The sequence below is a fragment of the Rhinoderma darwinii genome, chromosome 11 (genome assembly GCF_050947455.1).
Source record: "Rhinoderma darwinii isolate aRhiDar2 chromosome 11, aRhiDar2.hap1, whole genome shotgun sequence".
NCBI lineage: Eukaryota > Metazoa > Chordata > Amphibia > Anura > Rhinodermatidae > Rhinoderma > Rhinoderma darwinii.
The window spans coordinates 27468986-27493814 of NC_134697.1; the positions used below are offsets into that span (position 1 = coordinate 27468986).

Consider the following 24829-nt stretch of genomic DNA (forward strand, 5'->3'; position numbering starts at 1 on the left):
GCCAAGAACCACTTGGCTGTAAGGTTTCTATAGGTGAAGCACAGGGCAGATAAAAGCATCGCGAAACTGTGGCAATTATTGTTTTTTGCATCGTGATTTATGAGCACGCGGCTTCTACAGGTGTAGCACATTGGCAAAGCGACATTGACAACTACAGCTGGTCGGCCACAGCATGTACGGGCATCCTAACAGTTATTCTAAGTCTCAATATTTAATGCATTCCTCTGATTCCTGCTGTAGTAAAATTAACTCCTTGTTACAGTAGCCTATCTAATCCACCACTCTTGCAGTAGCCTGTCTCACCCATCACCTTCGTGAAAACCATTCTGATGCACCATTTTTATAGCGGCCCATCTCCAATCAACTTAATAGCATCTTCTCTCCTCCTGTAACTACTTCATCCCAATCCCTTCAGGAACCTTCTCCCGGTACAATGCAGGACTAGTATAGGAGGACCAATGAAGCCAAGGCAGACTTTGTGCAGAAGTGTTTCTCCCCTTATATGTGTCCTGCTGTAAGGTGGGCCTTGGTGATGAATGACCCTGTGCAGGTGGGTCATGGCAGAGATGGTACGAAGACAGGAGATTTGTTGGAAACTCAAAAAATATGAAATGTGTATTTATTGTAAGAAACCAAATATCTGCTCTTCTGTCCAGGGAAAGTTCTCACTGGAAGATAAGGAAGAAGATTATTCTAAGCTTTCCTATGCTTTTGTTTGGCTGCATCCTCTCTATTCCGAAAGTAACAGCTACCTAAGGATAGAAGCGAATACAAGTAAATTATCATGTGACTCCGATCAGTATCTGACTGTGCAATACTTTATCAATACCTCGCAGCTGGATCCTACAGATAGACAACTTAATTTCTTCTACTTTGTAAGTATTTTATGACCCATGAAATAATCAGAGCTGGCTTTTCTGATTTACTGATATGAAGGCTATGTACACCTTTGAAATAGTTTTTTTTGTTTTTATTTTTTAATAAAATCGTCCATCAGTGTGATTGGGGCAACTTCCTAAATACATTTGATTAAAAATGATTTTTACTTTTTGAGATACAGCTGCTTTGTATTCTGTATACAGAGCAGCTGTATCTTGCGCTTAATCCTGTATCCGTCAGGTCAGCGTCACTGACGGAACGATCACATCTAAGTTCATAATTTCGATGTGATAGATTACAGGTGGATCCTGACCAGCTGACACTGAACCCGTCAGTGCTACTGACCTGATGGATAAAATTCTTAGCGAATGATACAGCTGCTCTGTATACAGGATACAAACCAGCTGTATCTCAAAAAATATATATTTTTTTTTAATAAAATGTATTTAGGAAGTTGCACCAATCACACTATTGGACAATTTTTTTTTTATTTTTTTGTTTAAATGAACGATTTCAAATGTCAAAAAGACATAGCGTAAAAGTCAAATAACAAGAGCAAGTGGATTTTGATCCCAAAAATTAGTGACGACTTATGTGGAGTCATAAAATGAATCGGAACTACAGGGACTTATCCACTGAGGCTCTTGTCTCCATATCTTCATGTACTTTCCCCAGTGGGGGTCCTGGTAGAGATGTTACATTGGGGCCCAGGGCAATCGTACGGAGATGTGGGTGCCTATTTCATAGTTTATATGTTTAACAACCATACACACTAACCGCCATAGTGTATTTTTTTCTTCTTTATATCAAGGACCAACAAAAAAGTTCATGACACCCTTCACTTCCCTAGTCCTGTCCTGTCTCATGTCACATCATAAATTCAATTAGTGGAATTTGTACTTTTTTTCTCTGCTTTTGCAGTATGTGTCTAAGGGGATCATTTTATCTCATGGTGAATATGGCTTGGATATTAAAGAACAGTCCCCGGGCTCTGGTGAGTACATTAGTCCCCATTCTGAAGGCATGCTATATTGCTCACACGAGGAAGAAGGGGGTTAATGTCAGGAGATTGTTAGTAACAATAATACTCATGACCACCAGATGGCACTGCATTCTTTAAAACGTCAATTATTTTACTATTTTAAGAATGGTGATTATTAAATTTTGGAATATTATACTGTATATGCATTATGTTTGTAATTGTAATATTTTTCCGTCCAGACTGTGCATGGCGGCATGTGGAGTCCCTACAGGTCCGTAAGGTTCATAATACGGCACACCTTGGAACATGTCACAATTGTTTTTCTCACAGATTCCGTATCAATCCATGAGAAAAACACTTTGGCAATAATGCACACGATCGTGGCAATTTTGTGGTCTGCAAACCACGGATCCGTGGTCTGTATTTGGGGGCAGTTAACAACGTTTCTACGCTCGTTTTTTGGCATAGAAATCTCGCAAACGGCGCATAATTCACAAAAAAATTATCTTTTGGCCCGTTTCCCTAGCTTTCGCCACTTTTTGGGAAAGTAGGTGGAGCTTAGAGTAAGTGGGCGTGGTAATACATGGCCGAACGCTTTTACTAACATTTTCACCAGCTTCTGGCTGGCGCAGATTTCATTCAGTGTCGCACAGACAGCTGAAGATGTGACAAATGTTTTAATTTATAAATTTGTCGCATCTTCATCCAGCTTAATTTTTATTAAGACTGGCGTAGTGTTAATACATCTCCCTCTTAGTGTGCTGCCATGTAAGATTGGAGGCACACGGAGATACAGAGTTGGCCTATAGTAGTCTATCGAAGGGGTGTTACAGATCCGTACAACACAGATCAATAATATGCTGTATGCATGGGCCCTAATGACAGAAAACATCTTTTAATATTACCATTTACCTAATAAATGGGATCTTCCTCTAAGGGTATGTTCACACGGGCTATTTTCAGCTTTTTTTCGGGCCGTAAACGTCCTGAAAAACGGCTGAAAAATCGGAAGCAAAACGCCTACAAACATCTGCCCATTGATTTTAATGGGAAATACAGCGTTCTGTTCTGACGGGGGCGTTATTTTACGCCTCATTTACAAATAACGGCGCATAAAAAAGCGCCCCGTAAAAAGAAGTGCATGCCACTTCTTGAGTCGTTTTTGGAGCTGTTTTTCATTGACTCAATAGAAAAACAGCTCCAAAAACGGCCGTAAAAAATGCCGCAAAAAACACAAGTTGCTTCAAAAATGGCTGAAAATCAGGAGCTGTTTTCCCTTGAAAACAGCTCCGTATTTTCAGCCGTATTTTGTTAAGCGTGTGAACATAGCCTAAAAGTTCATTATAGGATTAAAAACCTAGGTAAGGGGATCATTAAGTGTCACTAATGGGGTCCTCATTGGACAGAACCAGAGAGCAGCAATGATCCGTTAAAAGCAGCTTCTTGATGGATACTACGGTACCACACTCCTATGACAGGGGAGTTTAGATCTCTATACAGCGTTGCAGAATATGTTTGTGCTATATAATCAAAGCTAATTGAATTAATAAAGTAATTGCTTTTCATAATTTTTTATCTCCAGTTCTACAAGGAAATTTTAAACTGAAGATCCCAATAGGTATTGAGTTTTATCCTAACTTCATTTTCGTTGTTCACACAATATTGGACAATGGTGATATTCCATCTTATACAAAAGAGTTTACAACTCCTGCATGCCTAAAGAACAAGGTGAGCACCAGATGAGTTTGGATATTAATATTATTTTATATATCGAAACGGAGATGTAGCTATAGGAAAGGGGTATACAACCTGCGGCCCACAACCATCAGGACCCCCAGACATGCTTGTTTGTGCCCCAACAGTTCCAATAGAAATTACCGTCAAAAGACAGCGGCATCCTTCTGATGTAGAGAACAGATTGCAGTCATTAGACAGGAGCTCCATTCTCTCAGGTCTAAGATGATACATGTGAGCGCCCTCTGTTGGTTACTCACATGTGTCTTCCATGTCAGGGAGAAGAGGAGCAGCAAGAAGCACTGCTGACACTACTGGGAGTAAATGTGTGCCCGCCACTGTTATGGCGTCACTATGCGACTTATAGTGGGCACAGTGTGGCTAGCAATATTTGGGGGCACTGCGTGGCTGGCACTAATGGACATCATTGTGTGCCTGGGACTGTTATGGGGGCACTGTGGGGCTGTATGCGTTCCATTTTAAGCAACATACAGGAGCATTGCAGTTTTATTGAGGCCCTTGTTCCAATATGACAATGTGGCGCTCAGACCAGAAAATCTACTGCACCCATGCTATACGGGGTGCAGATCTGTTGCACCCAGGTCCTGGTGCTTGAGGGAGCCCAAATTCTTCTCTGCCACATAAAGGTTATAAATGGCACATGGTAGGTTGGGATCCTCTGTACTGTACACACAGCATTAAAAAGCAGAGTAAAAAACACAAATTATATAACTGCTTCCAACATTTTTTATTTTTTTTTCAGTGACACACTGCTGCGTAAATATTGCGTATCCAAAAAAAAACATAAAATCATACACTACCTTGGAGGGGTAACAGGAATATTTAAAGAGGCTCTGTCACCAGATTTTGCAACCCCTATCTGCTATTGCAGCAGATCGGCGCTGCAATGTAGATTACAGTAACGTTTTTGTTTTTTTTAAACGAGCATTTTTGGCCAAGTTATGACCATTTTTATATTTATGTAAATGAGGCTTTCTAAAGTACAACTGGGCGTGTTTAAAGTAAAAGTACAACTGGGCGTGTATTGTGTTCGTTACATCGGGGCGTTTTTACTACTTTTACTAGCTGGGCGTTCTGACGAGAAGTATCATCCACTTCTCTACACAACGCCCAGCTTCTGGCAGTGCAGACACACAGCGTGTTCTCGAGAGATCACGCTGTGTCGTCACTCACAGGTCCTGCATCGTGTCAGACGAGCGAGGACACATCGGCACCAGAGGCTACAGTTGATTCTGCAGCAGCATCGGCGTTTGCAGGTAAGTCGATGTAGCTACTTACCTGCAAACGCTGATGCTGCTGCAGAATCAACTGTAGCCTCTGGTGCCGATGTGTCCTCGCTCGTCCGACACGATGCAGGACCTGGGGCAGGAAGTGAGTGACGTCACAGCGTGATCTCTCGAGAACACGCTGTGTGTCTGCACTGCCAGAAGCTGGGCGTTGTGAAGAGAAGTGGATAATACTTCTATACACAACGCCCAGCTAGTAAAAGAAGTAAAAACGCCCCGATGTACGCACATAATACACGCCCAGTTGTACTTTTACTTTAAACACTCCCAGTTGTACCTTAGAAAGCCTCATTTACATAAATATAAAAATGGTCATAACTTGGCCAAAAATGCTCGTTTTAAAAAAAAACAAAAAACGTTACTCTTATCTCCATTGCAGCGCAGATCTGCTGCAATAGGAGATAGGGGTTGCAAAATCTGGTGACAGAGCCTCTTTAACGGCTTTAAAGAGTCTCTGTCAGCACATTATAAGTGACCTATCTTGTACATGATGTGAACTGCGCTGTAATGTAGATTACAGCAGTGTTTTTTATTTAGAAAAATGATCATTTTTGATGGAGTTATGACCTATATTAGCTTTATGCTAATGAGTTTCTCAATGGACAACTGGGCGTGTTTTACTATATGACCAAGTGGGCGTTGTGGAGAGAAGTGACCAATCAGTGACCAATCAGCGTCATACACTTCTCTCCATTCATTTATATAGCACATAGTGATATAGCTATATCGCTATGTGCAGCCACATAAACACACTATAACAATACTGTAGTGTCCTGATAATGAATATACATTACCTCCAGCCAGTACGTGATGTGTATTCATTCTCCTGACCACTTCTGTAGCGTCTGTGTGATTTACAGCACAGCACAGCGAGATCTTGCTGTGAATGACAGCTTACAGCGTAATCTTGCGAGACTACGCCTGCTATGCTGTAAATCACAGAGACGCTACAGAAGTGGTCAGGAGAAAGAATACACATCCCGTCCTGGCTGGAGGTAATGTATATTCATTGCCATGACACATAAGTAGCCTTATAGTGTGTTTATGTGACTGCACATAGCGATATAGCTATATCACTATGTGCTATGTAAATGAATGGAGAGAAGTGTATGACGCTGATTGGTCACTGATTGGTCAGCGTCATACACTCCTCTGTACACCGCCCACTTGGCCATATAGTAAAACACGCCCAGTTGTCCATTGAGAAACTCATTAGCATAAAGCTAAAATAGGTCATAAATCCGTCAAAAATGATAGTTTTTCCAAATAAAAAACACTGCTGTTATCTACATTACAGCGCCGATCACATTATGTACAATATAGGCCACTTATAATGTGGTGACAGAGCCTCTTTAAATAAGTTCTTAGTCCACAGTTTAAAATCTACGCTCAGAATATATAGTAATGCAGTTGATACGTTTACAGAATGCTACTATACCTTTGTGGTTGTTTGCTTATACCCCCTAAAACGATCCCTGCTGCCGGGACTGCCAGTGAAGAGGGGTATCTTTCAGTTGCAATCTGTGGCCCTTGGAAACAAGTGTTAAATTTCCCTTCAACACCCCCACAGGAGATATAAAGCATTACACTGTCCCTATAGAAATTAATGCGCTTTCTGTGTTATGCCCGGACTTGCAAGGTCCTCCAGAACTAGCCACTCTCAACTCTGGCTAATGGATGAGGGTGCTGAATAGATGAACCCCTTTATTAAATCTGAATTCCCTAATAGGGTATTTGAAAATGGGTTTTCTTAACCAGACAACCCCTTTGTTGAGCCATTAAAGTAGAATTCCTTATCATAAAAATTACTCTATAAAAAAAGACACCAATTGGGACTAGTTTGAGATGTTTCAGACCCATAGTCAGCAGGAACCATGCAAGTTTGTTCAACTTAGTGTCTACTTTATGCAGTGACTTCTCGAATATGCTGAATAGAAGAAGTCTGTACATATCTAAGTTATAAAGAATGCCGGAACTTCCATCAATAATTTCAAAGCCTCTGGGGACGGATTTTGGCATGTGGATAAATTCTCGCATAAATACCTGCAGAATACATTATTACTATACACACTACCGTTCAAAAGTTTAGGGTCACTTAGAAATTTCCTTATTTTTTAAAGAAAAGCACAGTTTTTTTCAATGAAGATAACATTAAATTAATCAGAAATACACTCTATACATTGTTAATGTGCTAAATGACTATTCTAGCTGCAAACGTCTGTTTTTTAATGCAATATCTACATAGGTGTATAGAGGCCCATTTCCAGCAACCATCACTCCAGTGTTCTAATGGTACATTGTGTTTGCTAACTGTGTTAGAAGGCTAATGGATGATTAGAAAACACTTGAAAAACCTTGTGCAATTATGTTAGCACCGCTGTAAACAGTTTTGCTGTTTAAAGGAGCTATAAAACTGACCTTCCTTTGAGCTAGTTGAGAATCTGGAGCATTACATTTGTGGGTTCGATTAAACTCTCAAAATGGCTAGAAAAAGAGAGCTTTCATGTGAAACTCGACAGTCTATTCTTGTTCTTAGAAATGAAGGCTATTCCATGCGAGAAATTGCCAAGAAACTGAAGATTTCCTACAACGGTGTGTACTACTCCCTTCAGAGGACAGCACACACAGGCTCTAACCAGAGTAGAATGAGAAGTGGGAGGCCCCGCTGCACAAGAGAGCAACAAGACAAGTACATTAGAGTCTCTAGTTTGAGAAATAGACGCCTCACAGGTCCTCAACTGGCAGCTTCATTAAATAGTACCCGCAAAACGCCAGTGTCAACGTCTACAGTGAAGAGGAGACTGCGGGATGCTGGCCTTCAGGGCAGAGTGGAAAATAAAAAGCCATATCTGAGACTGGCTAATAAAAGGAAAAGATTAATATGGGCAAAAGCACACAGACATTGGACAGAAGAAGATTGGAAAAAAGAGTTATGGACAGACAAATCGAAGTTTGAGGTGTTTGGATCACACAGAAGAACATTTGTGAGAAGCAGACCAACTGAAAAGATGCTGGAAGAGTGCCTGACGCCAACTGTCAAGCATGGTGGAGGTAATGTGATGGTCTGGGGTTGCTTTGGTGCTGGTAAAGTGGGAGATTTGTACAAGGTAAAAGGGATTTTGAATAAGGAAGGCTATCACTCCATTTTGCAACGCCATGCCATACCCTGTGGACAGCGCTTGATTGGAGCCAATTTCATCCTACAACAGGACAATGACCCAAAGCACACCTCCAAATTATGCAAGAACTATTTAGGGAAGAAGCAGGCAGCTGGTATTCTATCTGTAAAGGAGTGGCCAGCGCAGTCACCAGATCTCAACCCCATAGAGCTGTTGTGGGAGCAGCTTGACCGTATGGTACGCAAGAAGGGCCCATCAAGCCAATCCAACTTGTGGGAGGGGCTTCTGGAAGCATGGGGTGAAATTTCTCCCGATTACCTCAGCAAATTAACAGCTAGACTGCCAAAGGTCTGCAATGCTGTAATTGCTGCAAATGGAGCATTCTTTGACGAAAGCAAAGTTTGAAGGAGAAAATTATTATTTCAAATAAAAATCATTATTTCTAACCTTGTCAATGTCTTGACTATATTTTCTAGTCATTTTGCAACTCATTTGATAAATAGAAGTGTGAGTTTTCATGGAAAACACAAAATTGTCTGGGTGACCCCAAACTTTTGAACGGTAGTGTAAATAATGAGTAATAGTTGTCCAGGATTAGAAAAAAGATGACCTTTTTTTTTTTTCTTTTTTTCAGAGACAGCGCCATGTCTATGGGTTATGTCTGGTATTCAACTCCACTTAAATCATTAGGGCTGAGCTGCAATACCAGATACAACCCATGGACAGGAGTAGCACTGTTTCTGGAAAATAGCAGATCCAATTTAGTAATCTTGGACAACCTGTTTAAATGGTGATCACGACTCTATGGAGGCCATTTGCTGTAGACCATTGATTTTTAAGCTTGTGTATTTGTTCTTTTTCAGATTGAGCTTAAGTTCTCTAAAGAAAAGGTCCGGCCAGGAGAAAAAGTCAATCTGGAGGTTCGAGCCGATTCTGGATCACTCTGTTCCGTGCGCTCGGTGGATAAAGGTCTTTTACTGCATAGGGAACATGAAACATTTCATACCTCCGAATTGATGGTGAGAACAATTTTCCTGTATTGCCAGTGCTACATGTTGTGGTTGGTCTATAAGACGAGCCTTGTTAGAAAATCTTATATTACTAAATGATATATAAAATATAAGCTTATCTACTGTTTGGTGATACCGATCCCCTATGGTAAGAACTTTTGTCATCGAGTCACATAGCTGAGTTTATCTCATATTAATATTTTAAAGTGCTATCTGTGGTTTTACATATAGACTGCAGTTAGACATGCTGCATGATCTAAAGTGAATGTTCACCTATGATCAATTTTACATTTACAGTTAGGTCCAGAATTATTTGAACAGTGACACAAGTTTTGGCATTTTAGCTGTTTACCCAAACATACTGAATATACAGTTATATAATCAATATGGGCTTAAAGTGCAGACTCCTAGCTTTAATTTGAAGAAGGGTTTAGGAATTACAGCTCTTTAATATGTAGCTGCCTCTTTTTCAAGGGACCAAAGGTAATTGGACAATTATCTCCAAAACTATTTATTGGGCTGCATGGGCTATTCCCTCGTTAATCCATCATCAATTAAGCAGGTAAAAGGTCTGGAGTTGATTCCAGGTGTGGCATTTGCATTTGGAAGCTGTTGCTGTGAACCCACAACATGAGGTCAAAGGAGCTCCCAATGCAAGTGAAAAAGACCAACGTTAGGCTGAAAAAAATGAAGAAATCCATCAGACAGAGAGCACAAATTTTAGGAGTGGCCAAATCAACAGTTTGGTACATTCTTGAAAAAAAAAAAAAAAGGCGCACTGGTGATCTCGTGAACTCCAAAAGGCCTGGACGTCCACAGAAGACAACAGTGGTGGATGATCACAGAATCCTTTCCATGGTGAAGAAAAAGGCCTTCACAACATCTACCCAAGTGAAGAACCTCTCCTGGAAGTAGGTGTATCAGTATCTAAGTCTACCATAAAGAGAAGACTTCATGAGAGCAAATACAGAGGGTTCACCACAAGGTGCAAACCATTAATCAGCCTCAAAAATAGAAAGGCCAGATTAGACTTTGCCAAACGACATCTAAAGAAGCCGCCCAGTTCCGGAACAGCATGAAACTAAGATCAACCTGTACCAGAATGATGGGAGGAAGAAAGTATGGAGAAGGCTTGGAACGGCTCATGATCCAAAGCACACCACATCCTCTGTAAAACATGGTGGAGGCAGTGTGATGGCATGGTGGAGGCAGTGTGATGGCATGGTGGGGGCAGTGTGATGGCATGGTGGAGGCAGTGTGATGGCATGGTGGAGGCAGTGTGATGGCATGGTGGGGGCAGTGTGATGGCATGGTGGAGGCAGTGTGATGGCATGGTGGAGGCAGTGTGATGGCATGGTGGGGGCAGTGTGATGGCATGGTGGGGGCAGTGTGATGGCATGGTGGAGGCAGTGTGATGGCATGGGCATGCATGGCTGCCAAAGGCACAGGGTCACTAGTGTTTATTGATGATGTGACTGAAGACAGAAGGAGGCTGATGAATTCTGAAGTGTTCAGGGATTTACTTTCTGCTCAGATTCAACCAAATGCAGCAAGGTTGATTGGACGTCGCTTCACAGTACAGATGGACAATAACCCAAAACATACTGAGAAAGCAACCCAGGAGTTTATAAGGCAAAAAAGAGGAATATTTTGCAATGGCCGAGTCAATCACCAGATCTCAACCTGATCGAACTGCATTTAACTTGCTTAAGACAAAACTTAAGGGTATGTTCACACGGCCTATATTCAGACGTAATTCGGGCGTTTTACGCCTCGAATTACACCTGAAAAGACGGCTCCATTACGTCTGCAAACATCTGCCCATTGATTGCAATGGGTTTTGCAATGTTCTGTTCAGACGAGGTGTAATTTTACGCATCACTGTCAAAAGACGGCACGTAAAAATACGCCCACGTCAAAGAAGTGCCTGTCACTTCTTGGGACGTTTTTGGAGCCGTTGACTCAATTGAAAAAAAGCTTCAATAACGTCCGTAAAAGACGTCGCGAAAAACGCGAGTACTTGCAAAATTGTCTGAAATTCAGGAGCTGTTTTCGCCTGAAAACAGCTCCGTAATTTAAGACGTATTTTGCTACTGCGTGTGAACATTCCCTTAGGCAGAAAAACCCACAAACAAGCAACAACTGAAGACGCTGCAGTAAAGGCCGGGCAAAGCATCACAAAGGAGGAAACCCAGCGTATGGTGATGTCCATGGGATCCAGACTTCAGGCCGTCATTGCCTGCAAAGGATTCTCTACAAAGTATTACAAATTTTTATTTTATTTATGATGATGTTAATTTGTCCAATTACTTTTGAGCCCCTGAAATGAGGAGGCTGTGTAGAAAAATGGTGGCAATTCCTAAACGTTTCACAGGATATTTTTGTTCAACCCCTTGAATTAAACCTGAAATTACACTTCAATCGCATCTCAGTTGTTTCATTTCAAGTCCAATGTGGTGGCAGCAGAGCCCAAATCATGAAGATTGTGTCACTGTCCAAATAATTCTGGACCTAACTGTAGATAGATAGATAGATAGATAGATAGATAGATAGATAGATAGATAGATAGATAGATAGATAGATAGATAGATAGATAGATAGATAGATAGATAGATAGATAGATAGATAGATAGATAGATGGATAAGTCATCGGCCATGGTTTATTATATCCTGCTGACCATGGAACAATCTTTTTTTTTGCTCTGCCAAGCTTCAAATAATGTCTTTAACCCTTGCGGTGAACAAGCGCGGCTTTCCTTATTCAATTGAAGATTTTGAAAAATATCCCTGTTTAAGAAATAAGAAGGAGCCACAGGCTGGAATACAAGAGGCCGCTTGGTACCATGGTGATGCTGATGTGTACATGATGCTCAAGGTAATGAAGAATATGCAGACTACTTATTAATGTGTTGTATAATTCTACCTCATAATATACAGTCCATGAACAACCAGAATTTATCCTTATTAATCAGTGACTACTCCTATAACTGTATTTCTAGTGCAAGATGTCTGGTATCATCTTGTTGATTTAGGTCCAAAATTCTGTGCTGATTAATGTTTTCATATATATATTTATGTTGGTCCAATTTTCATTTTTTCAGATAAATAACTGCATATCCGCTCCATATTTAAAAGATATTGGAGGAAATTTATTAACCTTTCTACGCCAGTTTTCTGATGTAGAAGAGTTGCAGAAGGGCCTTATGACCATTTTAAGCCACCCTTGCCACTTTGTAAAAAAGGTGGCATGGCTTTCTATATCGGTGGCCCGACAAATGTATTATAATTTATGGCAGAAAACTGGTGTAAATTATAGTGGAGATCTGGGCCAGCTTCTAGCTGCTGTAGATTTCACTCTGTGAGGCGTAGCAAGTTAAAGGCCCGTGCCCTTCGCCTGCCACTGATCAGACTAACCATCAGACAATTTAAATAAAAAAATTTTAAAAAAATGCATTCTTACTTCACAGCTCCTCTTCTTCCCTTCAGGTACCCTCAGACTCCCTCAGAATTCTGCGGCTTTTGCAACATACTGAAGCAGCATCAGGAAGATTATTTATTTCTGTTGCTTATATATTTATTTATTTTGCTTATGCAGCGCCAACATATTCCGCAGCGCTGTAGAGAAGTTGCTATCACTGACTGTCCCCATTGGGACTCACAATCTAAATTCCCTCTCTGTATGTTTTTGGATTTGTATGTGACGTAGTACTGATGACGTCACATATAAGGCCCTGACACTATTTGTCATCCCAACCTTATGTAAGTTGCAGCATGCTGTGGGGGCACGAAGGGTAGGAGCGGTGACTATGATATATTTTTTTTTGTCTGATGGAAAGGGGGGAATGGATGGAGCAGGAAACGCATTAATTGCACCAAAATTGTGGCGCACAGTAAGCAGAAAGATGCAACAAATTTATTAAGAGGCATTTACCTCTTAATAAATGTGTCGTATCTAACTCCAACTTTCTTTATATTAGAACAGTTGTATGAAACGCCAATCTTAATTAATTCCCCCTAATCTGCTGGCTACCTACAGCCACCACTAGATGAAGCTTAGAAGTTACTGTGTTATTATTGCGTTCCACATTTAAAAGTATGCAGTAAACTCCTGAGCTCCCCCTAGTGATGACTCCGGGTGGACAGCATGTTGTATTTTAAATCTATGTCTGTGTAAGGGATTTGGCGCTCTGTATCAGATGAACAGAGCTCGATCTGCCACAAAGATATATTGAAGGGGTTGTCTGGTCATGGGGCAGTTCTTCATACTGATGACCTATAAACAGAATAGTTCATCAGTATATGATCGGTGGGGCTCCAACACCCAGACCCCGCACCGATCAGCTGTTCCGGCTGCCTATATAAAGACTTTTGTGTGTTTATTTAGAAAAATTTGCTATTCAGAACGGGAGAAAAGTTGAGTGACAATCCCAGTAAGCGCTGCAATGGTGGACATGTTGGTTGTCACCCAGCTTTGACGGTAACAGACATCACTATAAAACAGCTGTTAACAATTTGGTGGCTTTTTAGGAGGTGACATCATTGTAAACTGATATCCTTTGTTATTTACAGCAAAGCAACCTAAAGATTTTTACAAATACTAAGATAAGAAAGCCGGTGATGTGCGCTTCTCCATCCTTCACAAGACGCATCTCCAATCAACCACATAAGACAGTAGAGTTACCAAGTTCTCCCAGTATGTATATACCCTAAACCTATATCAATGTACCATACAATCTTCTGCTTGAGATATTGGTTATTTTTTAGGTGAAGCCATGATTTCTCTTTGGACTACTGTCAGTTTTTACCTCTGCTTATTTATGTGTAACTTTTCCATAACAGAAGTAAATCATGAAGTCATTCATGACCCAACCAATGTGATCAACAAGACTGGTTCATAGGGAAGGCACATGGGTCACTCACGTCCCCTAAGGCATCTACCGCCTTGAAGATCTAGGTGGCCCGCACCAAACACCCTCCTTGCCCAGGCCAGGCCATTCTTCCAAGCTGCCCTACCCTGAATTTTTTAGTAACGCCCCTGGCAGACACTATTTACAGTATATGGGTAGTGTGAATCTACACTGCTCACCGCTGAAAAACTGGGGGTCCCTTTAATGCAGTATGGCGACCCTATCTAGCTGATAATAGGTGGAGAGGTGGTCACACGTTATATTACTTTTCACCATCTAGTCATCTTAACCATAGCTAATATAAGTTTTTATGGCCTATTATCTGTCAATATTTGACATATGTCCTATTATACCCAAATAGCGGAAGGAGGTATCTGTCATCAGTTGGGAAGATTTATGACCTACTGTGATCTCAGCGGGAGAATCACAGACTTCTTCCATTTGATCCTCAAGCTTGAGTACTGATAATACAACGAGTCCCACATGCTGTACTCTACTATCTATATCATCCCTGGCTTGAATTTAGCAAACTAGAGGTTCCACACTCAAGGCAAAAAATATATCGGACAGGGGGCAACCCTTTTTTGGTTCCTCCATCTAGATATAAAGGAACCCCGCTGGGCTCTGCAGGCAATAGAAATGTCACCTTATTTTGATGGCTGCTGATATTCCCGGGTAAACCTCATCTGATCCCTGTGCACAATAGATGGAAAAACTTTAATCTCATCACCAATGTTTTGGTGAGAACCTTATAATTAATGTTCAACAATGAAATTGGACAATAAGAGTCCGTAAAGAGAGGCTCTATATCTGGTTTTAAAAGCAAAACTGCCAAAGCATCGAACATGGAGTCAGACAGGAACTCCTTCACATAATCGGCATTAAATAACTTGAGGAAGATGGGGAGAAGTAGAACACAGAATGTTTTAAGAATCTCAATTGGAAGACCATCCAGTCTGAAAGTCATATTTTCCCAGACTAGTCTCACTGCCACTGAGAGGTCCTCCAAGGTCAAAGGTCCTTCTGGACCCGACAATTGAGCCTGCGTCAATTTAAGAATCGGGATGCCATATAAATAAGATGCAGTCTCTTGATGTGAGCATTCTAGATCAGAGGTATATACTGTAGGGTTGCAAAAAACTTCTCTTTTGGTGGAAGATTCGGTCAACATCTTGCGGTCACTCCCATTGACTGCTGTGACTTTCCTTTGTTGCTCAGTAATACTTGACCTTGCCAGGAGTCTCAGAGACATATCACCAAAATCTATGCTTATTTAGCTTCAAAAACTCCTTAATGTAAAGTTCCTCCAATTCTTGCACTTTAGAAATGGAGCGCTCCTTGTTAGTATCTTTCTTAAAATTCATTATTAATTTGCATTAAATACCCCTCAGAAAAGCTGTAAAAGTATCCCAAATGACATTTATATTACGATATGAGAAATTGAGGTCTATAAAACACTTCATTATGGTATGGAAATAGTTACCCGTAGGGGTTAATTTTGTAAAACCAGCATCTTATTCAGCTCCGCTATCAGTGGCAAGTGGTCAATAAGTTTTAGCCTGGACTATGACTCTTCACATATCAATCCACTCTAATTCATCAATTACACGACCAAAGGTTGTTTTATTTGGTCCCTGATAAACATTTCTTCATGGCCTTTTATCCATGAGTGGATCCATTATTCTATTGAAATCCCTAGATATAAAAAGTGGACTACTAGGAATTTTTTTCTATTTATTTTTGTTAATAATTCCAATGGAACAGAGGAGGTTCTGACGCCAAAATCAATCTGATTCCCTGAATCCAACATTGGGCCAGATTTATCATTCATATTGAGCCAGAATTTTGCCGTACTTGCTGTGCGCCACATGTATTAACTGTGTCAGCCACTTTTTTCAACATGCTTGACTAGGGTTCCTGCGTTATTGGGAAAGGGGCTGGACTTAAAATGTGACACTGTGCACAAAAATATGCAAAAATTGCATTAAAAAATTGGCATTAACTAGGCCAACTAATAGGCGTTATAAGGAAAACTAAAGTATCTAGCACGTCTAGCAAGATGCGCTAAATTTATCATACAGCGTGCACCACTGTGATAAATTTGGCGCATTTTCTGACTGCCTTGTCTAAGTTTACATTGTCTAAAACGTAGATAGTATTAGTAAATCTGCCCCAATGTAGCAACAAATTAGCCCAATGAGTCAAAAATAACATTTAGCTCATTAAAAGCATTTTTAATGTATCATATTCCTAACACCCACCGCCATGCATACCCAGAAAAAATAAAATGATACTGCGTACTGATCCACGGTGTTACTGTACAGTGTTTCGTTTTCTCACACATACGAGTTTCCTGAAGAAATATAGAGAATGTCTCACAAGCTTTAATATTCCTGTATGGTCATCTACCTAAAGAAGAGGGGGAAAAAATCTTCATGCCCTACTAATATCTTATGGTGTTATTTCTCCCCTTAAGATTCAAAAAGTCAAGAAGCCAAAAAGAAGGCAGTGAAAAGAACATTTTTCCCAGAAACGTGGCTATATGACTTGGTTTCTGTGGGGTAAGGACGTTTCTAGATATTCCATAGATTTCAAAGACTTCTAGAAAAGACCTAGTATAAGTGAATCTATTCTTATATCCAATAAGTAAACCATAGAAGTACCTAAGTGTATACACGTACCTAAGCATACAGCATATGAATCTCATAGAGGAAGGGTCCCTGTAAGAACAGTTCCTGTTCTGGCCGACTCGAGCCATCCATGTATTACATGGAGGACCATTCATCTGAGCAGCCGCCATGTAATAATACATGTCCCCTGAAAAACTTGTCTACATTCACTAAATATGAACAGGGCTTCTGCTTTTTATTTTTTGGATATTTTTTTCATAACACGTATTCATGAGAAATTTCTTACACTGATATGGCCAATTAATCTAGATATTTAAAGAGAAGTTCACTTTTAGCAACCAGGGAACATCTGATAGAGCCCTTGTAGTGTTAAATGTTTGCTGTTTGTGTCTAAATCTATGTGCATACAAAATCTTTCTAGTGGAAACGATTCAGGGGAATAATTGGTCAATCTCAGCTGCTGATCAATTTTATAATATAGATCAGATATCATTATAGGGATCATAGCTCTATTTTGCTGTTAGAGCACTTCAAATCCTCTGCTACCCTTCACGCAGTCATAGTGTTAAATGATAACATTCTGCTTGACTGCAGACCCCATCAAGAATAGTTTTGGAGCTTACTGAAGACAGATTTATTATTACATACAATGGGAACAGTGTAAATCCATCTTCAGTAAGCTCCACCTAGTGGCAGCTGCAGGCAGCCAGAATTGGTATTATTTAATAAAAAATTGTCTCATACTAGGACATATCAATGTCATACAGTAGAGTCCCCTACTTGGGACCGCCCTCTATGAGCCGGAACAGAGTGCCACTCCATTAGAGCAGCTCCTGCTCTTGCACACACAAGCTGTCCATGTATTACTATATTTCTTAATGGCCACTATGTTATACTATATTTCCCCTGCAATGGTCCCTGCAGGGAAAATGTGAAGCTGTTTTCCGGGGGTGTCAGGAGCTGGCAACCATATGAAAGGGGTTGTCTGAGATGAGACTTTACCTCTATAGATGTGAAGAGAAGCATAGGATTTGGGGCTTTGCAACAGTAAGACAAAGAATCCTATATAAACATATTATAAAATTAATTAGCACATTATTTTGAACTTACATTTTTTTTTAAATGAAGAATACGGTAATGGTACAGCCTTTACATCCCTGTTACTAGACATCTAACATAAAAAAGTTAACATTAAGCTACTTATAGTGATATTCTTATAACAAAAGGTGATGGCATATTACTAGGATCCTGAGAATGAAAGAAAAGAGAGCTGGAGCCCCTTCACTGTTTTTCCCTGCAGGGTGATGTTCCCGGCCACCAGACGTGTAGACGATCATAGACTCAGCCCTATTCCCTTCAATCTCGCGATCGGTGAGGTCCCTGCAGTCAGACTCCCACCAATCAGAAAGTCATCGCATATCCTAGAGATTTACCATGATTTTTTGTGATGGAAGTACCCCTATAAAAGCTCAATCGTATTTCCAATTTATTGCATGTCTTTGTCAATATAGTTTAGAGACTCAAATACTAAGTAGAACCCAGTTATTTGTGTTAATTTCGACTGCAATTTGAACTTCTTATCTTTGGTCCTTAACAACCTTTTATCTTTACAGTCCACAGGGACAAACTCTTCTAAACCTGACTACTCCACATAGTATCACTACATGGGAAACGGATGCATTCTGCTTGGGCATGTCTGGTTTTGGGGAGACCAGTGGTGTGGGACTCACCACCTTCCAGCCTTACTTCATTGAACTGATCTTACCTTACTCTGTGGTGCAAGGAGAGAAATTTACCATTACTGCCCATGTCTTCAGCTACCTAAGGGCTTGCCTGATGGTATGGAAGATCAGCCAGTGATTTTGCTTTAAAGGAACACTAAGCCTAAAAATAAAGCATAAATGTAAACAGGAGATTAACTTGCTTATACTGTTTGTCGGTCTGCAGCGTCTTCTGCATGTTCCTTAAGCAAACTGTCTTGTAGAAATCCTAAATGTCGGCTAATTTCCTCCTGATTACTCCATTTTTGGATGGTAGGGGAATGACAGGGGTGGTGTTTTGCTAAGTTGTCAGGACTAAGCACACTTGGTTCCCTATTGCAGACTATAGTGGGGGAGGGTTCCTGCTGTAGCCAGTTGCCTAACATCCACAGACAGGTCAGATCTAATATTAATGAGAAGAAGGAAGAGGGGGCATGACTTACCTTGGAAGAATTCTTTATATATTTCAAAGTTTTGATTGCAACATGAGACAGTATCAAAGAAGAGTAGGATACTAAGGTAAGGGATTGCTGGGATATTTTGTGTATGTTCTACATTTAATGTTCCTTCAAGTTTGTTTTTTGCACATGTTGACCATTTGGAACCCCTGTACAAGTGGCAACTCCGGTTTGCATTTTGTTGGGTTTAAAAAATTCACAACTTCACTTAATGACCTGTTTACACTGGTGCCATGGTTTCCAAAGTGACAGTGATGATGGATATAACAGGTCTATTATGATCCTTTTTATAACTGATCATAATGGATCCTGACGGTCTACGTAATGTGTCTAGTGTCGGTGGTCAGTAATGCCCAGTAACTCAGTCCAACTGCAAGGATCTTCTTGTACACGGGCACCGGAGGGATTCCTGCTATTGGCAGGCCAGCCAATAAGATTTGCCAGAATAGACGAGTCTTACTCTCACCAGCACTTAGATGGAATTTCTGAGAGGGAATCAAAAGGGGCGTTATAAAAAGTATGTAACAGCAACACAGTATCTACACACAGGAGCATTTTTTAAAGATGATTCTAACTAAAAAAAACTGTTCTTTTTTTGCGTGATTTAACAGAGATGTAATATTTAGAATGCAATATTTAATGGTGGTATACCCTTCAAGGAGAATATAGTCACAGGTTGGGCAGTTAGAACTATACTATATCTGTTTATTTTTTTAAGTTGAATATTTTTGAATGACACTTGAGTAAACGATTTAAAAGTAAAAAAAAAAAGAAAGAAAAATAACTATATTATACTATACTATTATAATTTTACATAAAAACATGCATTTTATAAATTGAAATGGTCTATTTTATCTACATGGAACAGATATTTGTGTCTCTTTCTGACTTGAGGGATTACCCAACCGTAGGAAACAAGGAGCAGTCACAATGTATGTGTGAAGATCAGTCAGCCAGCTTTATATGGAATGTGTCCGCTTCAAAACCAGGTATAGCGGAGCACATTTGCACATTATTATTTGGCATGTATGCTTTTGTTAGTTATTTGGTTGTGAAAACAGAGAAACAATTAAGACAGTGTTATAATCACTATTTTCTTTATTCGAATGTCAACCTATTATTCTTCATTTGTAAGGAGACATTAAGGTCCATGTGAGCAGTACATCCCTACAGCTTGAAGGAGGCTGCACAGACCAAATCCAAACTTTTGGAAAGGATCAAAATGAAGACAATGTTGAGAAAACCATCTTAGTAAAGGTATGTAGTGTATAACACTGTGTGTGACATGATATCATTCTTTTCTTTTTTTTTTTTTAGCATTGGCTGGAGTTTGCAGTTAGACCTCCAAATTACAGCTGCCTAAAACCGCTAAGACTTCTATCAGACCTGATTTTAAATGGAGGCATGCAAAACTTTTATATTCATGTGAAATATGGTAGAAAAAAATGGTGGCATGGTCCATCAGATGCCAGATTACCAAGATATTCTCACGTTGAAACATTGCTTCTAGGGGAGAAAATCATCCAAAGTACAGTGCCGTGCTGAAAACCATATGGTGGCACACAGTGTGCATCTACCTTATGAGTCCTCATACACGCAGCAGAGCCATTGGCACACCGAGTTCCTTAGCAATGCTTCTAGGGGAGAACATCTCCACTGGTATTCAATGGAACATGGTACGATTCTTTTACTGTAGGACTTATGTGGAATCCTACAGATCAAACCGTAGTATGTCTCCTTATACGCAGGTAAAGTAGGGACTTCTATGGGTAAAGTGTTTCTGGTTAGGAGGACAGTATTACCATATATGTTACATTCCTCCAGTAGCGCAGCAACAAACATTTTATATTCTTTTTTAAATCTGATAACAAATGTTTATATCTTTGCATCATTCTGAGACAACAAAATTTGTCTGGTATTATTATGTAAATCTGGTCAAGTTTAGTAGCAGAACTGTAGCAATTTACAACATAAAATATATATGTAATTTCTTGATGGATACAGTGAAGGAAATAAGTATTTGATCCCTTGCTGATTTTGTAAGTTTGCCCACTGTCAATGTCATGAACAGTCTAGAATTTTTAGGGTAGGTTAATTTTACCAGTGAGAGATAGATTATATAAAAAAAAAAAAAAAAGAAAATCACATTGTCAAAATTATATATATTTATTTGCATTGTGCACAGAGAAATAAGTATTTGATCCCTTTGGCAAACAAGACTTAATACTTGGTGGCAAAACCCTTGTTGGCAAGCACAGCAGTCGGACGTTTTTTGTAGTTGATGATGAGGTTTGCACACATGTTAGATGGAATTTTGGCCCACTCCTCTTTGCAGATCATCTGTAAATCATTAAGATTTCGAGGCTGTCGCTTGGCAACTCGGATCTTGAGCTCCCTCCATAAGTTTTCGATGGGATTAAGGTCTGGAGACTGGCTAGGCCACTCCATGACCTTAATGTGCTTCTTTTTGAGCCACTCCTTTGTTGCCTTGGCTGTATGTTTCAGGTCATTGTCGTGCTGGAAGACCCAGCCACGAGCCATTTTTAATGTCCTGGTGGAGGGAAGGAGGTTGTCACTCAGGATTTGACGGTACATGGCTCCATCCATTCTCCCATTGATGCGGTGAAGTAGTCCTGTGCCCTTAGCAGAGAAACACCCCCAAAACATAATGTTTCCACCTCCATGCTTGACAGTGGGGACGGTGTTCTTTGGGTCATAGGCAGCATTTCTCTTCCTCCAAACACGGCGAGTTGAGTTAATGCCAAAGAGCTCAATTTTAGTCTCATCTGACCACAGCACCTTCTCCCAATCACTCTCAGAATCATCCAGATGTTAATTTGCAAACTTCAGACGGGCCTGTACATGTGCCTTCTTGAGCAGGGGGACCTTGCGGGCACTGCAGGATTTTAATCCATTACGGCGTAATGTGTTACCAATGGTTTTCTTGGTGACTGTGGTCCCAGCTGCCTTGAGATCATTAACAAGTTCCCCCCGTGTAGTTTTCAGCTGAGCTCTCACCTTCCTCAGGATCAAGGATACCCCACGAGGTGAGATTTTGCATGGAGCCCCAGATCGATGTCGATTGACAGTCATTTTGTATGTCTTCCATTTTCATTTCATTTCATTTCATTTCCTTTTGCATTGTGCACAGAGAAATAAGTATTTGATCCCCTACCAACCATTAAGAGTTCAGCCTCCTCCAGACCAGTTACATGCTCCAAATCAACTTGGTGCCTGCATTAAAGACAGCTGTCTTAAATGGTCACCTGTATAAAAGACTCCTGTCCACAGACTCAATTAATCAGTCTGACTCTGACCTCTACAACATGGGCAAGACCAAAGAGATTTCTAAGGATGTCAGGGACAAGGTCATAGACCTGCACAAGGCTGGAATGGGCTACAAAACCATAAGTAAGACGCTGGGTGAGAAGGAGACAACTGTTGGTGCAATAGTAAGAAAATGGAAGACATACAAAATGACTGTCAATCGTCATCGATCTGGGGCTCCATGCAAAATCTCACCTCGTGGGGTATCCTTGATCCTGAGGAAGGTGAGAGCTCAGTCGAAAACTACACGGGGGGAACTTGTTAATGATCTCAAGGCAGCTGGGACCACAGTCACCAAGAAAACCATTGGTAACACATTACGCCGTAATGGATTAAAATCCTGCAGTGCCCGCAAGGTCCCCCTGCTCAAGAAGGCACATGTACAGGCCCGTCTGAAGTTTGCAAATGAACATCTGGATGATTCTGAGAGTGATTGGGAGAAGGTGCTGTGGTCAGATGAGACTAAAATTGAGCTCTTTGGCATTAACTCAACTCGCCGTGTTTGGAGGAAGAGAAATGCTGCCTATGACCCAAAGAACACTGTCCCCACTGTCAAGCATGGAGGTGGAAACATTATGTTTTGGTGGTGTTTCTCTGCTAAGGGCACAGGACTACTTCACCGCATCAATGGGAGAATGGATGGAGCCATGTACCGTCAAATCCTGAGTGACAACCTCCTTCCCTCCACCAGGACATTAAAAATGGCTCGTGGCTGGGTCTTCCAGCACGACAATGACCCGAAACATACAGCCAAGGCCACAAAGGAGTGGCTCAAAAAGAAGCACATTAAGGTCATGGAGTGGCCTAGCCAGTCTCCAGACCTTAATCCCATCGAAAACTTATGGAGGGAGCTGAAGATCCGAGTTGCCAAGCGACAGCCTCGAAATCTTAATGATTTACAGATGATCTGCAAAGAGGAGTGGGCCAAAATTCCATCTAACATGTGTGCAAACCTCATCATCAACTACAAAAAACATCTGAATGCTGTGCTTGCCAACAAGGGTTTTGCCACCAAGTATTAAGTCTTGTTTGCCAAAGGGATCAAATACTTATTTCTCTGTGCACAATGCAAATAAATATATATAATTTTGACAATGTGATTTTTTTTTTTTTTTTTTTTTATATAATCTATCTCTCACTGGTAAAATTAACCTACCCTAAAAATTCTAGACTGTTCATGTCTTTGACAGTGGGCAAACTTACAAAATCAGCAAGGGATCAAATACTTATTTCCTTCACTGTATGTGTCTTTTCTCAATCGTACTAACGATGTAACTATGTCTATTAGCTAATGACGTCCAAAAAAATGTTTTCTTTACCAGCCTTCCGGAATTTTAGAGGAAAATACACAGACATTTCTCCTGTGTCCATCAGGTAATGAAGATTATTAGCGTCATGAATTGTATAAAAGATAGATAGATAGATAGATAGATAGATAGATAGATAGATAGATAGATAGATAGATAGATAGATAGATAGATAGATAGTCAGATAGATAGATTATGTATGCCATAGCAGAAGTTACCAGGGTGGCAGACATAGTCCTACACACAAGTAAGATGCAGTTAGTGATAACTATGAATTGTACCCATTCCAAATTTTACTATGGAGTCCTATTATTGGTTGTTACACTTCTGCTGTGTGCATTATCCCTCTCCTGCTGCATAACTTTTTGCATTATCCCTGTGCTGTTATTTCATAATCTGTCCATTATTCCTGTTCTGTGACATTACTGTGTGCATTATCCCTGTACTATGACATCATGGCGTGCATTGTACTTTAATGGCAACATCATTACATGGTTTTTTTTCTGAAATATGTTGTCACTGTGGTAATATTTTGTGTATTTTATTCCAGTGCTATGATTCCATTGTGTGCATTATTCTTGTGCTGTGACATCACTTTCCGCATTATCCCTGTACTCGCTGAGCTACGCTGTCTCTGTAAGTCCCATAGAACTGAATGGTAGTTATGGAAACAGCGTAGCTCGCATGCTTCACTGCTTCTGTAACTGTCATTCACTACTATGGGAGTTACGGAAACAGCGTAGCTCAGCGAGCTACACTATTTTCTTCCTCATGGTCAGGAATCACACGCTTCAGCCGCAATACTGAGTGGTAGAACATGGTTTAGGGGGTCCCGTTCCAGAGATAGGTGCGGGACCCACATCAAATAAATAAATGTCCCTGATGGGAAAACCCCTTTAAACGCCATAGTGTAGTTCTATTAAGACATCACACTGACGTTATAATTTATTGAGGTCTGTTCTAGTGATCAACGTCCCGGTTCTATTTAAAGTGAATGTCCACCCTTCAAAAACATTTAGTTTTTTTTATCTAAACATGTCAAAAATATTGTGCTAATTAATATATTTTTTTCTGATACTCAGCTCCAAATCCCCTGCATAGAAATAGAATTAAATTACAAAATTCTATTTGCCGCAGCTACTACTTGGGTGTTGTTTAGGAGCTTGCTGCATATGCTTTCTACATTGAACTCAATAATAAAATAGTATGCAGTAAACTCTTATGCTCCGCCTAGTGGAAGCTTGTGGAAGACAGAATTTGAACTTTTGCCTACTTAGGGGAATTAAAAAAACTAAAAACAGAGCTCTAACAGCCATAAAGCCATATTAAGAAATGAATCAGCACAAAATGTTAGACCAAAAAATGACATGGAGATAAAAGGTGAATGTTCACTTTAAGGTTCCAGACAA

The 24829-nt window shown here is 40.3% G+C and overlaps 1 protein-coding gene across 1 annotated transcript in view; it reads left to right on the top strand.

Annotated features, from left to right (window-relative positions):
- The window catches only part of LOC142664179 (alpha-2-macroglobulin-like protein 1), a 57794-nt gene that overhangs the window by 12665 nt on the left and 20300 nt on the right, over positions 1-24829 (top strand). The window contains exons 12-22 of the mRNA XM_075843203.1: positions 657-875; positions 1801-1873; positions 3444-3589; positions 8885-9040; positions 11742-11906; positions 13601-13724; positions 16415-16499; positions 18182-18407; positions 19655-19775; positions 19922-20043; positions 23436-23487. Coding sequence (XP_075699318.1) covers positions 657-875; positions 1801-1873; positions 3444-3589; positions 8885-9040; positions 11742-11906; positions 13601-13724; positions 16415-16499; positions 18182-18407; positions 19655-19775; positions 19922-20043; positions 23436-23487 — 1489 coding nt within the window. The remainder of the gene's footprint in view (positions 1-656; positions 876-1800; positions 1874-3443; positions 3590-8884; positions 9041-11741; positions 11907-13600; positions 13725-16414; positions 16500-18181; positions 18408-19654; positions 19776-19921; positions 20044-23435; positions 23488-24829) is intronic.